General features: G+C 33.0%; 1 protein-coding gene across 1 annotated transcript in view; it reads left to right on the plus strand.

Annotated features, from left to right (window-relative positions):
- Window positions 1–7,932: 7,932 nt before the first annotated feature.
- The window catches only part of LOC116345380 (putative transcription factor SOX-15), a 50,043-nt gene continuing 42,666 nt past the window's right edge, over window positions 7,933–15,309 (plus strand). Inside the window, exon 1 of the mRNA XM_031774681.1 lies at window positions 7,933–9,182. Coding sequence (XP_031630541.1) covers window positions 9,139–9,182 — 44 coding nt within the window. The 5' untranslated portion in view covers window positions 7,933–9,138. The remainder of the gene's footprint in view (window positions 9,183–15,309) is intronic.

A 15,309-nucleotide genomic window follows, 5' to 3' on the forward strand; every position in this document is an offset into this window, starting at 1 on the left:
TATGGAAAGTCATATAACAAAACAAGCAAAACGAAAAACACTTCTAATAAATCTCAAAGCAAATGTTGTAAATCATTGCCATAATTTGTCATCTGCAACATAATCGTCAAAAGTTTTAATTTGTTTCTCTCACTTTCGTCATTTTTCTTGCGGGCTGCCTCCGATTAACTAATAAAAATTATAAAAAAATAAAATACACTCATCTCGAAATCCAAATAAGTATTCCATTTTTCTGCTCGAGATTTTTCACGTGTTATTTATCAGCGTTGAGCGTCGTTTCAAGTGCAGAAAGTATGAAATCGGTCGCAATGATTTCATATGGATGGCAGATCATTCACCGAAAAATGAGCAACGCAATCCAAATTATCTCTCTATTTATTTCTGTCTGTCGTTCGGATGAAATCGAAATTCGAGAAATCGACAAAAATTTGCTTTCCATTTAATTATCATTTCATAATATAAAAATATAAATGCAATATGACGTTAAAACGCATCAGATTCCAATCTAACTGATTACTTGTGATTATTTCAAATTTCACTTTTTCCATCAATTTATTACGCATTTATCACTGAAGCAATTCACATAAATCACATGTTCCATTCGAAATTCGTTCAATTCGAATTTTTGTACGATTTCAAGGTAGGTTCAATCGATTGTGGCAGTCATCATTCGAAAGAGTGAAATAGTGAAACATCCTCAAACGTTCTACTTCAATACGTATCAAAGTAATTTCGAAGCATACAAGCCTATCAACACCTACGATCGTTCTTAGAACATTTTCGACTCTTTTTTTTCGTTCAACGAAAGAAAAACTTCGGCATAAACGAATTGTTATGCATTCAGTTAACGTTAAATTAATTGCAAAATAATCAACTTGTTCAACAACAATAGTATTTGCTCATTACCAATTTCAATCTCGCAAAGAAAAAGTGTTTCGACAACATTTCACGCATTAAACACACAACGAAAATCGCTTTTGTCTCTCTTATAATTTGACAAACTAATTTTCGGGCTCAAGAATCTGAACATGAGTGAATCGAAGAGTGTGTGTGTGTGTGTGTACAACAAAATGTGCGCCACACTTGGTTGCCTTTTGATAGATCTTCAACCGTGCGTCGATGGTATGTATGTGTGTCAGCATATTTCTCTTCTTCTTCTTCTTTTTCTCTTCATTTTGAGCAGAAAATTGCTTAAATTTTGCTGTTACGATTTACGACTGGCCGAACACATCAACCTCGCTCACGAATTTATGGTTCAAAATTGTTCTAACGATCATAAAATGTGCATAGCAGTGAGATATGAGTTAAACTATTTCTGGATGAAAATTGTACGGTTTGTTTTAATTGCTTCGTTAAGCGTAAGTGGCCGACTAAGATTGATTTTGTTTTAGTTAAATGAGTGGTGACACAATACTCATTTTCATATTAGAATCAATTACTTAGAATTCAGTATGAATTTGAAATGAATAGATTTTTATGTGGTTAAATCAATGCTTTCAATCTCTACTCTTCTCTAAATTGAGGTATTTTTTTTCATTATAAGTCTAAAGTTCACCCAAATGAAATCGTCAATGAAATTTTTACATTTTCACCAAATGGAAAATATTTAGATTGAATTGCGTAGTGATTTTGTTCGAGACATTAAGAAAAAACGACTTCACGAATAACATTTGTTATGAAAATGAATGACATAATTTTACTTATTTTCCATTAAAACGAGTGATTATTATTACAAAAATATCATAATTTTGTATGTATTCTCTCTCTTTATCCCTCCCGCATTTTCTTTTTAAATATTGAGCTAAAAAGCAGTTGAAAAGAGTCTTTTCAGCTTAAAGTACATGTCGTTGTGTGTACTCTGTGCGCTCCGACTGAAAACAAGAAGATATATATTCATAATGAATTTTTCATGCATCGATGCATATTTAACGAAGCCGTACCTTTCAAATGCCGAAAAATATTCGTTGTTCATCAAAGTCAGCGGGACGATCATTATAAATCTTAACATTTGATGTTTTACTCTTTGATTTCATTTTACACTGTTGGCATTGATGCGTATGAATTGTGGGTGTGCGAGTTGCAGCTATTGAAATAATCATGTGCCATTTCCATTTTGATAAAAAAAAAAATGAAAATTCAGTAATTCTGAATAAATGCGAAAACGAACGGTGCAGAAATCATCTGATTTTAAAAGGGTTCGCACAAAAGAAACAAACTTTTCCAAATATGCATCGAAATGTTGACTGTTCTTTTTGCTGTTACTTGGACAGTTTACTATAGATGAGTTACTGCAATCATTAATGCATGACCCAGCAATTATAATAAAGGTCAAGGATCTTTTCTAGTTGTTTCCTTTGCTTTCTCTCTTCCTCTCTTTCTCTCTCTCTCTCTACATCTATCTCTGTCGATCCTCACTAATTTATACTCTTTGGAAATATACACGATGAGGATCATGAACATCGAAATGAACTTGCATTTTAAAATTCATAAATCGTGAACAAAAAAGTGCGTTGGACGCTTCTTGGTTTCTCCAATTTGAATTTTATGATTGTTAACTATATACGCTATAGCGGCACATTTAACGACACGTAAAATTTCATGAGTGAGAAAAGCGACTAAGAAGAGTGTTTATATGTTTACAAGCAATCGCAAGAATCGTCCGTCACATTCGGATCGCGGTCGGAGCACCAAAGTAAAGAAGAAAATCGCTTGAGCGGAACCGTTAAAAGGAAACGAATTACATGTATGTATAATTCACTTGAGTCATTTAGCCAATGTTCTTACTTGCATATCAACTATTTTCGTGCTTTTCTTCTTTTTTTCCTCGCTCATTCACATCGACATTGTTGTTGCTTCTTTCCCTTTCATTTTTTTCTGTTACTCTTTCTATCTGCTGCTTTTTTTGACAAGTTTTCAATTTTTCGAACACATTTCATATTCAAAGTGCGTACGATCAACAAAATGTAGCTAAAAAAAAAACCATTAATGAAATGAATTAATCATAGTATATTGCTATTAGCAACGAAACTTGGTCGAGATTGGGAGGAAAAAAACGATAACTCAGAATATTTCGGAGACAATATTATAATTATAATTAATTAATATCAAGTTTTTAGTATAAAAACAGCGAAAATATCTCAAGTTTTCGAGAATATCTTTTAGTTCGACATCTTAAATCATTTTAACAGTTGGAGCAGTAATTAAATTTGGACACAAAAAAATGAGAAAAATAAAATAAAAATTGAGATCATCGAAAATTAGTTCAAAACGAATAATTCAACGACGGGGAGCAATTTCGATCCATGGAGAGAGCGAAAGAGAGAGAGAGAGAGAGAGAGAGAGAGAGAGAGAGAGAAAGATGGAGACAGCGCAAGAGAGAAGATAACAGTGTTCCAAAACTAGCCACTATAATGTAAATGATGAGCATTTCGGTATGCGGTTCACCTTTCCATCGATCGTGGGTGTTTGTGGCGAATGTAATTTATTAAAAATTAAAAACGAAACAAAAACAGAAAAAGACTTTTAATTATTATGATTTTTTGTTCTCTGTTTCATTCGCGTTCGTTCGGCAAGTGTTTTTTGACTTCTTCTTCTTCATCACCATCGTACTTCTTTTACATTCGGTATCATTTGCCATGTAAAACAGTGGAAAGGCATAAATATGAACATCAGCCACCGCTCGTTGTATAGCAATAAGGCAATGGCACAACACATAAATAAACAAAGCGAATCTAAATGCCAAACGTATAGAAGGCACTTTTGCCTCACATCCGGTTCACACGCACTAAATATTTATTTGTTGTTGTACATTAACGTTGTTGCTATTTTAGTGAGCAAAAGAGCGAGCAAGAGTTAGGGAGAGGGAGAGAGAGAGTGATAGAAGAAGAAGATGTGTTATACTATTGCGCGATTGTACAACGCACATATGTATACATGCATGTTTTAACTATTACCTTGCCGATGTATTTCTTTTGCTGCTGCTGTTGCCACTACTACTACTTTTTTATTATTATTTTTTTTTTCATCGGTAACCTCAAGCCGATGGATTGAAAAAAAAAACACCAACCTGAAAAAATAACAACACATAGAATTAACGTTTCTTGGATTTAATTTACACACGGTTCATATTTTATGCCAACGATACCAACAGATTGGCGCACTCTACTCAATGAGAGAGTGCAACTACGATTTTTATTCTAATTTTTGCTATGTGCAATCATACTTTTGCACACTTTTTCATCTTTCTTTTGTCAGCTTTTCGCTTTATTTTTCGTTTGCAGATATGTGCGGTTTCTATTGCACATTTTGTCATTAATTCCATCGCCGTCGATGGCATGTCTTCATACAATTCAATCATATTAATTACACTTTACAACAACGTATAGATAAATCGTTGCGGTTTTTAACGCTTTTTATAGGTTTTTTATTCATCAACAAATCTGACGAGAGTACTTTTCATCATCATCACCACAATACTAGTCGTTTTAAAGCCATAAATACGGTTAAACTCTTCTGGGGCCATCATTTAAACAGCTCTTTCTTTAAATTCAAATTAGATGAATCCAATTTAAATGAGCTTTTTATTCAAAAAAAGAAATCCATGAGTTCAGTTTTATCTTCTTCAAAGATTAGTCTTTGTTTAATTTGGACAGCAATAAATATAAATTTGCTAATCAATTCAAAATTATGTCTTTTACAGCAGAATGAAAAGGTTTTAAATTATATACAATAAAACAAATAACACTCAACTAAATCAAAAATCGCATTTTAACGAAAAAAAATGTCCCGATGTAAGTACTTTTTCAAATTATAGATACTTTGTATAAAATATTCTGATATTCTAAACGTTTCGGCTTTTAAAAAAAAGTGGGCTCATTAGAAAAAAAGCAGATAATTATAGATTTACATTTTTAAAATTTTACAGTTTTAGCTAAAGCCGACTGAGATTGAAGTTGTTTTAAGTTGATTTGGCTGATTTTTCATTCAATCCTAGTATAAAAAAATATAACTTCATTCAACTTCAATCGCAGTTGACTGTGTAGACGACTTCAGTTAACAAAATTCGATTTCAGTCGATTTCAGCTAAACAGTCAGTCACTTTTTTTTCACACGGGATTCTGGTTTGATCAATGCATCCCATAGAAAATTAGTGATTGAAGAAGTATGAAAAGCAATAAATATGCTTATAGCCATTTATTTTATTGACTATTACTCAGACATTATATTGGGATATTTTCAGACAGCTGATTCGGCTCAGAGAGCTTATGTCAGGCGCTGAAATGGAATATAAGCAATAGAAGTGACTGTTATAGTGATGAACGCAATGTAATGCAATTTTTATAACAATCACATAAACTGTTTTCACTCCATTTCAGCCTAACGATTTTTTACCCCTTTCGTTCGAATCAAAAGGTGCCTTGTCGGATTTTATTTCTCTTTGGTATTTTTTTTGTCCAATGCCATAAGTCGAACATTTCGGTGCCATTTTTTAGTTATACTGCCGCAACACTGTTACTATGATTTGGAAATAATGTATGTGCCTACAATGTGTTTGTCTAATCCACAAAAATATCCAATTATACTCAGAGAAAAATTATCGGTTGTTTTGAATCGGTTAAAATCCCAGCGGAATGATTTTTTGGTTTAAATTAACCTAAAAATCGGATGAGACTTTGAGAATTTTAATGAGATTTGAATCTGTATTTCAAATCTGTAATCGATGAAGGAGTGCGAAAATGTCCTTATTTTCGCGATATTTCCATCGGAAATGCGAGAAAAATTGATCCGAAGATTTCACTCAGTTGTAACACGCATTCATGTTGATCACATCGTCGCGTGAAAAAAAGAGACTTCATTTTGCTATCACCGAATACAGACTTGAAATAGAGATCTCATTAAAATTCTCAAATTTTAAGTCTCATCCGATTTTTTGGTTAATTTAAGCCTAAAAACCATTTCGCTGGGATTTTAATCGATTCAAAACAACCGATCATTTTTTGGTGAGTAGCAAATTTGTAATAAGTAATGGAAAAAAAAATCCAGAGAGAAACAAAATCTGACGATCCTACGAAATTCAAATGTACCTAAAGGAAATGTGATTAATTTATGCAATGCATATATCTAAAGTTTCTTATTTTAACACTAAAGGTGGAACTCAAAAATGGAGCGAAAGAGAACCTTTTCAAATATTAAAAAAAAAGGTATCTTAATAATTCCATATGAAATTTTGAATAACTTGTGGATATTCTAACATGATAAAAATGTGTGAATAATAGAAAATGCAAAAGTTTCGGACGGTCAAGATATAGGAAATAACGAACTTCAGATTTTCCTCAAATGATTCATTCGAAATTGCGGTTAAAATATGTTGGTTGGCTGGCATTCGAGTGCGCGAGCCTGAATTAAAAGGTGTGGTGTGACTAGTGGCTGCTTTCGACGGCATTCTGCTGTCACTGTACATATTCATGTAGATCTGTGATTCGATGTTATTCACATTAACATTGAGTTATTTAAGCCGTTGTTGCTGCTGTTGCTCACAGTTAGTGTTTGATTCTCCCTCTCTTGTATCGGTTGTGTGCGCTCGCCTGAGCCACTCTCACCACATTTTTTTATTTGCACAACTACGACGACAATGTCGGCTTTGTGTATTCGTATTGGCGATGAATCAATCGAATTGAAACAAGAAACGAAATAAAAATAAAAAAAAGAAGAGCAAGAACGCTTATCGATGATGAAAACAGCTTCGAATGTCCATTTAAAGTCGCAAAATAACACCGATGCGCCTGTTTGTGGAAAAGAGATACACACACGAGACAAATATAGTGAAATCGCACAATTATACAAATACTGTCTCACATTTGAACCGATTTAATTTGTTGTTGTATTTGTATTTACATTTTGCGATCGTGTGATCATCTGCTTTGTGTGTATGACTGTTATCTCTCCCTCCTTTTCATCGGTCTTCCCTTATAGATAAAAAACATGCTGAGGTGCTGGTATATATGCACAAAAAACGCGATATTTAATTGAATAGTGACGATTTTGCGCATACACCTGTGTACAATATCAATTTTTATTAGAATGGGATGCAAATCATGAAAACAATCCGAATCTATCATGTGCTCGTACAGTTGAGTCATACTATCATCGGATGCTATCAAAAACAAATTTGTTTTCTATTTACACCTTTATTTCAGTGTTTCAAATCGGAATTTCATCATATTGTTTATGAAACTGTTCGCGTTCCTTGTGCTATAAGCTCAATTGCTGCAAACTATTTATAGTTGTTTGTATTTTTTGCGTTTTGTTTTTTGTCGCGCACTTCACAGCACTCAATATGGGAATAATTGAAAGAGTTATTGTACCTTCTGATCAACAGATCACACGAAGAGTGCTCAAGACACTGAGAGCACTGTCATCTGTACAGTGTACAATGTACATAATAACTCACACAAACTTCCACCGTTTGTGCACAGCCACACGCACACACACAGACACACACACATACAAATACAATTAAATGAATTTGGTTTGAGCAGTGGCAGCGCAGCGTGCATATCGCGTTGTCGCGCTCTTTAACTATGTACCCGTGTGTGTTGCACATGTAATCGAGCGAAACAGACAAGAAAACACACAAACGGTGAAGAGTGAATACGATACGATGAATGACGAGGTGTATGCGCGTGTGAACGCGCCAAAACGAGACACAATAATATCCAACAATGTGAACTAGCGTAAAGAGTACCAAACGAATGTGACTCTTGCTTCTCTTGTACACACTCACCGTGTCGAGTGAGTGAGAATTTCAGGCGCGTTTCACCTTACGAACATTTTTGAACCGTTTCTTCAGTCACTTAATGATAATCAGTTAAGTTAAACGTATTTTCCATTCCCCGTTTAGTGTTTTCTGGTTATTTGCCGTTTTATCTATTTTCATACAGTTTTCATTTAAATAAATAAATTCGTTTGGCCGTTTCGTGATCAACTGTTGTTTTTTTTTCGTACTCTTTACATTTTTTTGCAAAAGTTTTTCCTTTTTCGCGGCAGTCTATTTATTTTGGATATAAAAAGTGCCAAATTTCTATGCCCATAGGAGAGGAAATTAAGGGCTTGCAAAATTTCCACGATAACCAAGAGACAGAGATCCTGCATGGAAATTTCATGCTAATGTGTTGGATTTGATTTTTGAAAACATAAAACAAAAAGTGCGCTGCATTTAATAAAGAAACTAAACAATTATCGCAAAATTTTTAAACTTTTTTTGTCCACCATCCGTTCCACATAGCGAAAATATAGAGAACAGGCTGCTCGCATAATAACGCGAATAACTCATATTATAAAGGTGATTGATCAAGAAAGTAACAAGAAAAAAAAATCGAAAAGTGTTTACTTCCCGTGTGATCATGTGTCCGCGCTGGTGCAAAGCAACGCATGAATATGATTCGATATAATTGTTGAATTGATATTTTCAAATTAAGCGATCATTTTTTTTTTTCATCATTCCATTGGAGTTCGATTCGTAGCCATACATATCGGCCGGCACGTTTTTGTTTCATGTGCCCTGCGTACTTTATTTTTGCTCTATCTCTCTTATTGTCAGCGATCACAGCAGTGAACAGAACAGAGCAATCAACAAACGTTATCAACAGAAAACGCTAGTTTACTTGAACATCTTCAACTATGATAGACCTAAACAGACAGCCAAAAACATCATGTGATTAAGATTATAACTGTAATATCAATCGTATGTTCAGATCTCTCGATTTCGATTAAGCACTGACTCGCGTTTGGTGGTGATTCGTTTATATTATTCATTCGAAATTGATGTTTTTATTTTTTTATTTTATCGAAACGAATTTGTGAAAACTTAACAAAAGAAATGTGAATGTGGATAAGATTAAGAATTTTCACATTTTATGAACTTATTTATAAAGTAAATTAAAAAAATTACATCACACGGGGGGCAACAAAAGACAAAAGGGTGACTTAACTATTGTGTACCTACAATTTTGTGCATCAAAAACACGAACAATTTAACATTTGATCAACACTTGTGAATTCATTTAGAAGAAAAAAAAAAAAACACTTTTTTGTTTATACATTAGTGCGTGGTGAAAAGCAACAATTAAATTTGGTACCATGGATTCGGATACTGAGAAACACGACGGTTACAATGCATACAGGTTGGTGTTTATTAACATTCAATTTTTTTTAATCCATACTTTGTTTGTCGCTCACACACATATGAGGGTTGCATCTCCTTTTTATTGGTGAAATACACAACACAATAAATGGAAGTACGGTTTTATTCTTCTTTCTTTCTGTTTCAATCCTAAGCATGTGTATGTCGTGTGTGAAGTTACAAATGATAGTATAAAATGTTCCGTTTTTTTTTTCGCATTCACACGATCAACGATACTGATGATATAAGGAAAGAAAAGAAAATAGATGGAAACTCACTGAAGCATATCGACCACCAATTTCAGAGGAAGTGCATGGGATTGTGTCGATATACCTGTTGCACGGAGCGTTCAAGGGTTCACTGTCCATTTGTTACATTTATGTAAAATACCCATTTTTAGAAATGAAGAAGGTGTTTTTCGCCTGCGGGCTTCATATAAAAAACTCTCCGCAGTTTTTAAGACGGGTTTTCTTTAGATTTGAATGAACCACGGAACTACATTATTTTGAATTAGATTAATTCCATATCTTTCTTGCAAAACTGAAAAAAAAAATTATGGGATAAAAAAATAAATAAAGATAAACATATTCCAAGCAAAACTCTCTTCATAAGAAAGATTAAAAAAGTTGGGAAAAAACAAACTCTTTTCACTCCAAATCCTTGTTCACTCGGCAAAGCAACAGGTGGAGTCAATTCAATACTCGACATGATCAGTGCGCATGTACCGACGGCATTTACAACGCAATAAAAGATCCGGAATAACTAAAGTAGATTCAAGAAGTTTTTTCATTTGGAAAAAATACATTTCATCGAAAATTCAACAATAGAAAACATTTCAATGATCATTTTATGGTTCAATTTCATGGTTTTATGGTTCAATCGCATTCATTTGTGTAAATTGTATAATCAACCAGATTGCTTAGTCAAAAATATAGAAAATGTCAATAAATATTGGAGTATTCAAAGCATTTATATAGGTGAAACACATGATATTTGAAAACGGCAAGCTCAATTTTCAAAAGAATGTTTATTATCAACTTTATATGTGATGTGTCAACCAAATTTTAAGTCATTTTAATATCAAACAAGCTACAAAAATATCTCAAAATATGCGAATATTTGTTCAATATTGATCGATGTATCGGTTAAAATATAGGCGAATATAGGAGATGGCTTGAAAACATCTGATGTCTTCTAGCCACTATAAGAGATCTGGTCACTTTTTCTCTAGAAATATAAAATAGGCGAATCGGTTGTAAAATTAAACTGAATAAATGTAACTCATGGTGCGCAACACATATTGTGAGATGAGACAGACACACAAACACAGCAAAAAGAAGAGTGCAAAATAACAATTCGATTCGATTTCTCGGTAGCGAATTCGTTTGTTTATCGATTGATCAATATGCATGCGATAAATACGTTTTAAATGCATAAATATATAAACTTATATGTATTCCATCGTGGTCGCAATTCTGAGGTAGAAACAAGCGTAGCAAAGAAAAAAAAATCGAACAAACTTTTTAAATTCAATAAATCAACGTGAAATGTGACACATATCCTTCACATAACATCAGTCGTTGTGTTGCTTTTTTGTGAGTGCTGCTTATTCACGGTATTCTTGCCAACCTTTTTTTTCATTCGCAAAATTTATTCTTGTGGATTTTATTAGGCTTTTTTTGTTGTTAGTTTTTTTTTTTGTGATCCAAATATCGATGCGAACGATCGATTTGACTCCTTTTTTCCCGTGCCCGTACAAAATTGCATCAATCAAATGGTCAATTCGTTTTTTTCTCGATTCGTTTGTTATTTGATATGGTTTTTTTTCTCTCTCGTTTATTTGGCCAGACCGAAAAATTGATTTTTCTGGGAATACACAAGATTTATGTGCCGTGCATTTTGGCAAGAAAAAACTGCAATCAAAGAAAAAAAGTGGACACACACAACAAACAATCTAGATCAAAATCGTATGATGCGTTTAAATGTGTCATATATTAGAATGCATATTGGAATTAACATTCTTAGCGTTCATTTTTTTACTCGATTTTATTCATAAATCTCGTCCTAAGAAATGTAAACTTGGTTAAATGTAAACTTGTAAACTCTATATTTGTTTTAGACAGTAAATGATGGATAGAACATTTTTGTAATTTATCAAATTCTGTTTGTTTTGCTACCGATGATTTATTGAAGTGCGCTTTTACGTAGAGATTTTGAACACACACATAAAAAAAGGTCAACGTTGAGTCAACTACACAAACGACGTTAAATGGCTTGTGAAAAAGAGCCCTTTTAAAAGACACCGTTCAATTATTTTTCAGTTCGCAAATGAAATCGTTTGATTTCAATATTATTTGATATGACGATATTTTTACGATACGTTTTATTATGAGAATAAATTATATATTTTTTTAAATCAAAACTAATGCAATTTCTTATTATTTTTGAACGTTTAATATCCAAATTCGATAAAATAAAAGCCGAAGAATTCCCGGTGGAGAAATCCCATGGAAGTGTTAAACACACTGTGACAATAAAATAGTTTTAAAAAAATTATTTTCTTCTTCTCTTTTTGTTGTTGTTTATATGATATTCGGATATATTGAGCATGGCGCACACTCATGTTGTGCCAAGTACATAATCAAAGTTCATGTTTAATATTCTGATTTAGCAATTCAAATTAACCGAAAAGTATGAGGCGCGCGCAGCGACTGCGAGTTGTGTGTGTTGAGTTTTTTTTTCGTCCATCCGTTCGTTCTACTGCTCGTTCGATTCAGATTGAAATCTTTGCTATGATGTTTTTCCTTAATAAGTAAAATTAAATGAAAATTTCTTTAAAACAAATGTTATGAATCTTCAAAAAGGAAACCAACATCAAAAATATACATGTTTATTTGTATCATAAAAAATCACAAATGTTTTGTAAAGAAAAATCATGTTCACATTCGTGACCATCAAAGAAAGGTGACTCGGTTCAACAGATAGTTCACAAAGTGCTAATTAGATTTGGCAAAATGATTCAAGTGTGTTGACACAAACGATGCGAGCGCGACACTTACGAAATTTGACGATGAAGTTCATAATATTATTCAAACTACACACGAACACAAAAAAAAAATACATTTCCGATCGCTATAAATGTTTCCGTTTCAATGAAACAAACAAACAAACGAAAATAACAAATACTCAATATTAACACCACAGAGCCGAGTAAAGTGAACGTAGAATAGAAAAAGAAGAAGAATAAGAAAAATGAATATACAATAAAAATGTGCATACGTCCAGTACAATATGGAAGTTGTCAGAATTGTTGTGGTGCGCTTCAATTGAAAACAGCGTGGCGTTTTGTGCATAATATGCAAATACATGATCAGACGAACCGAACCGATCACGATCTTCGATATAGTTGGATGACGTGCAGTTATTTTGATGGTCAAAAAGTGCTAAATACATAATAAATATATAGATAATTAAACATCCAACTGACAGAAATTGACTGCGGTAAATCGTAAAAGAGAGTGTGTGACAGAGGAGAAACGGAACGCCTTAAGTTGTTGTTTTCTTTTTCACAGTGGCAAATAGCCAAAAATGATTAATTCATCATTTTCCCATAAAGTGGTAAGACCGCCCGCCAGTTCAAATCTGTCAATATTTCACGGTCCACATAAATGACTTGTGTGATTTAACTCTTCTCATGTCGATAATTGATCCAACAACAACAGCAAAAAACAATGCGCCCATTTCCTCTTACCACAACTCTTCTTAACTAATTCAACCTTTCTTTTCTCTCCTCATATTGACTATTTTATTTTTATTGTCGGTTTGTTTGTGTTTATTTTCGTTCGATCAATGAAATGAAATTATGCTGAAAATAACAAGAAGAAATAATATAAAATTCGTATAGAAAAGTGATTGAACCTTTGTAATGCGTTTATTTTTCGGTTGTGTGTATGTGAATTTTATTTTTATCCGTTTTCTGTTTTGGCGTTTATTTTTGGTTTTTGGTTGCGAAGCGAAAAAAAACCCGAAAAGAATTATGTGTGTGCGTTTAACCCTAAATATTGGCCTAAGACTCAACAGCACACCGTATAATTTTATATTCATTCGTTGTCTTTGACGTTTAAGTGTCGAATTCGCGGTTCAATATTTTTTTTTTTTGTATGAGTCTCTTGTTTTGATTACACACTCACCAAAAACAGAGACGACTTTAATAATAATTTTATGTTTTCTTCAGTTGTCTTTTCTTTATATTTTGCTTTTGGTTAACTGTAAATAAATTTATGCGTAATTCGTTTCACATCTATACATACATGCTCGATGAGAAACCCAACCCAAAATTCAAAATCGTTCGATGATCATGTCTTTTTCTGGACGAATTTAGTTTTTTTTTCTTTAAATTATAATTATGACACACTGATGTATAAGATCGTGGATCACCCACAAAATAAAAGATTCAATTCAAATGTGATAACTCAATTTTTATTCACTTCGTTGGAAGCAGACAAATGAATCGATTCAATTCCAAGGTGAAAAATGAATCGTTTAAAACAAAATTACAATTTATTTATTCGCAAATTTGTGCAAAATTAATACATCAAGTAAAAAAGAGAAAAAAGTGTCTAGAAAACTCTGGGAATAACTTCAATCGAAAATAATCTAAAACCTATTTAAAAAAAAAAAACAATTTTTCAAGCAAAAAACTAACTTCACCGAAAATTGAATTTTTAATCTGAAAAGGGAGATGTGCGTTTATGAAGAACCAATTAAACTTACCGATTTTGGTTGCACTAAACGATAAATAGTTTGAGATCTAAATTAAAGTTCGATTCAAAAAGTGCTCATGCTTCTGTATGACAGAAATAAAATGATTGTGTTTCCTTGGTTTTGTTCACTCTGTGCTCATTGAGATGATACAAACTGATTGAGTGATTTTCAATTTTATATTTAATCTGGATGTGTGTTATAAAAAAAAATCAAAAGAGAAATAGGTGCAGCTCGTATTTCGTGTAACATCATTTGCTTGTATTGAATACATCCCATTTGCATCTGTTGCTTCATCAGAACGCAATAGCGAGAGAGCATCTTTTCGTACAATTGATTGAACAAATTGAATCAGAATGACAAATGAGCGATTTGTCAACATCAATCGATGAAAATAAAAAAAGAAGAGGCAACAATAATTATGTATGTTGTTGGATCGGCCATAGTTGACAATCAAATCTATGTATATTTACATCCAGCTGACGGCAACCAATTAAATCGACACCGAAAAATTTCCATTATGATGTAAATATGTCCACATATCCGTATGTATCGGTGTGTACGTTAACCTATTGACACATTAATTGCAATCTATTTCTTGTTGTTCGCTTTTTTTGTTTATTCCTTTGTTTGTCGTTCTTGTTGTGTGTGTTTTTTTCTCTGTCGCATTGTCCTCCATGTACACAATGACATCAAATCCAAACCAACTTCGATTTGGCGAGCATTTGTATTGGTTCAACGCGGATGTCAATTGTATCCAGACGGAACAGGTTCAGCGAATTCGATTCAAATGATTCAGAACAATTGACAATATATATGCCAAAACAAACATTACACGCGAATCTCGTATTCAACGGATGAAAAATAGCACAAAATTGTGTTACGAAGAACAATGCGTAGGATTTTCTCATTAAATAGATCACAAATTTGTTGCATCCAAAATAGGAATGAATTTGATGGAAATGTATTCAGAAAGAGAGAGAAAGAGAACACAGTATGACAATCGATTAAGGAAATGCATTTTTTTTATTCGATAATATACCCTTTTCACTTCTGTGGGGCTGTATAGTTCTTTGTGTTTAATTGAGAAATCGATTGTCACGTGGCCATGTGCTTCCGACACCAATACGAGAATATTCTAATAATTATTTATTGAAATTATTCTGTGGAATATTAAACGCAACTGATTGGCTCTATAATCATTGCAATATTGGCAAATGACAAATATCATACACGAACAGACGAAGAAAAAAAAAACTAACAGCGCACAAGACAGAAAAAAAGCAGGCAGAAACACGCAAAACAGCACACATGAAAGAAAAGAAATCGTCATCGCGACACGACTTAATTGCGGTACAATATGCAAT

The sequence above is a fragment of the Contarinia nasturtii genome, unplaced genomic scaffold (assembly GCF_009176525.2).
Source record: "Contarinia nasturtii isolate CC-2019 unplaced genomic scaffold, AAFC_CNas_1.1 Cnas_scaffold_1240, whole genome shotgun sequence".
NCBI classification, from domain to species: domain Eukaryota; kingdom Metazoa; phylum Arthropoda; class Insecta; order Diptera; family Cecidomyiidae; genus Contarinia; species Contarinia nasturtii.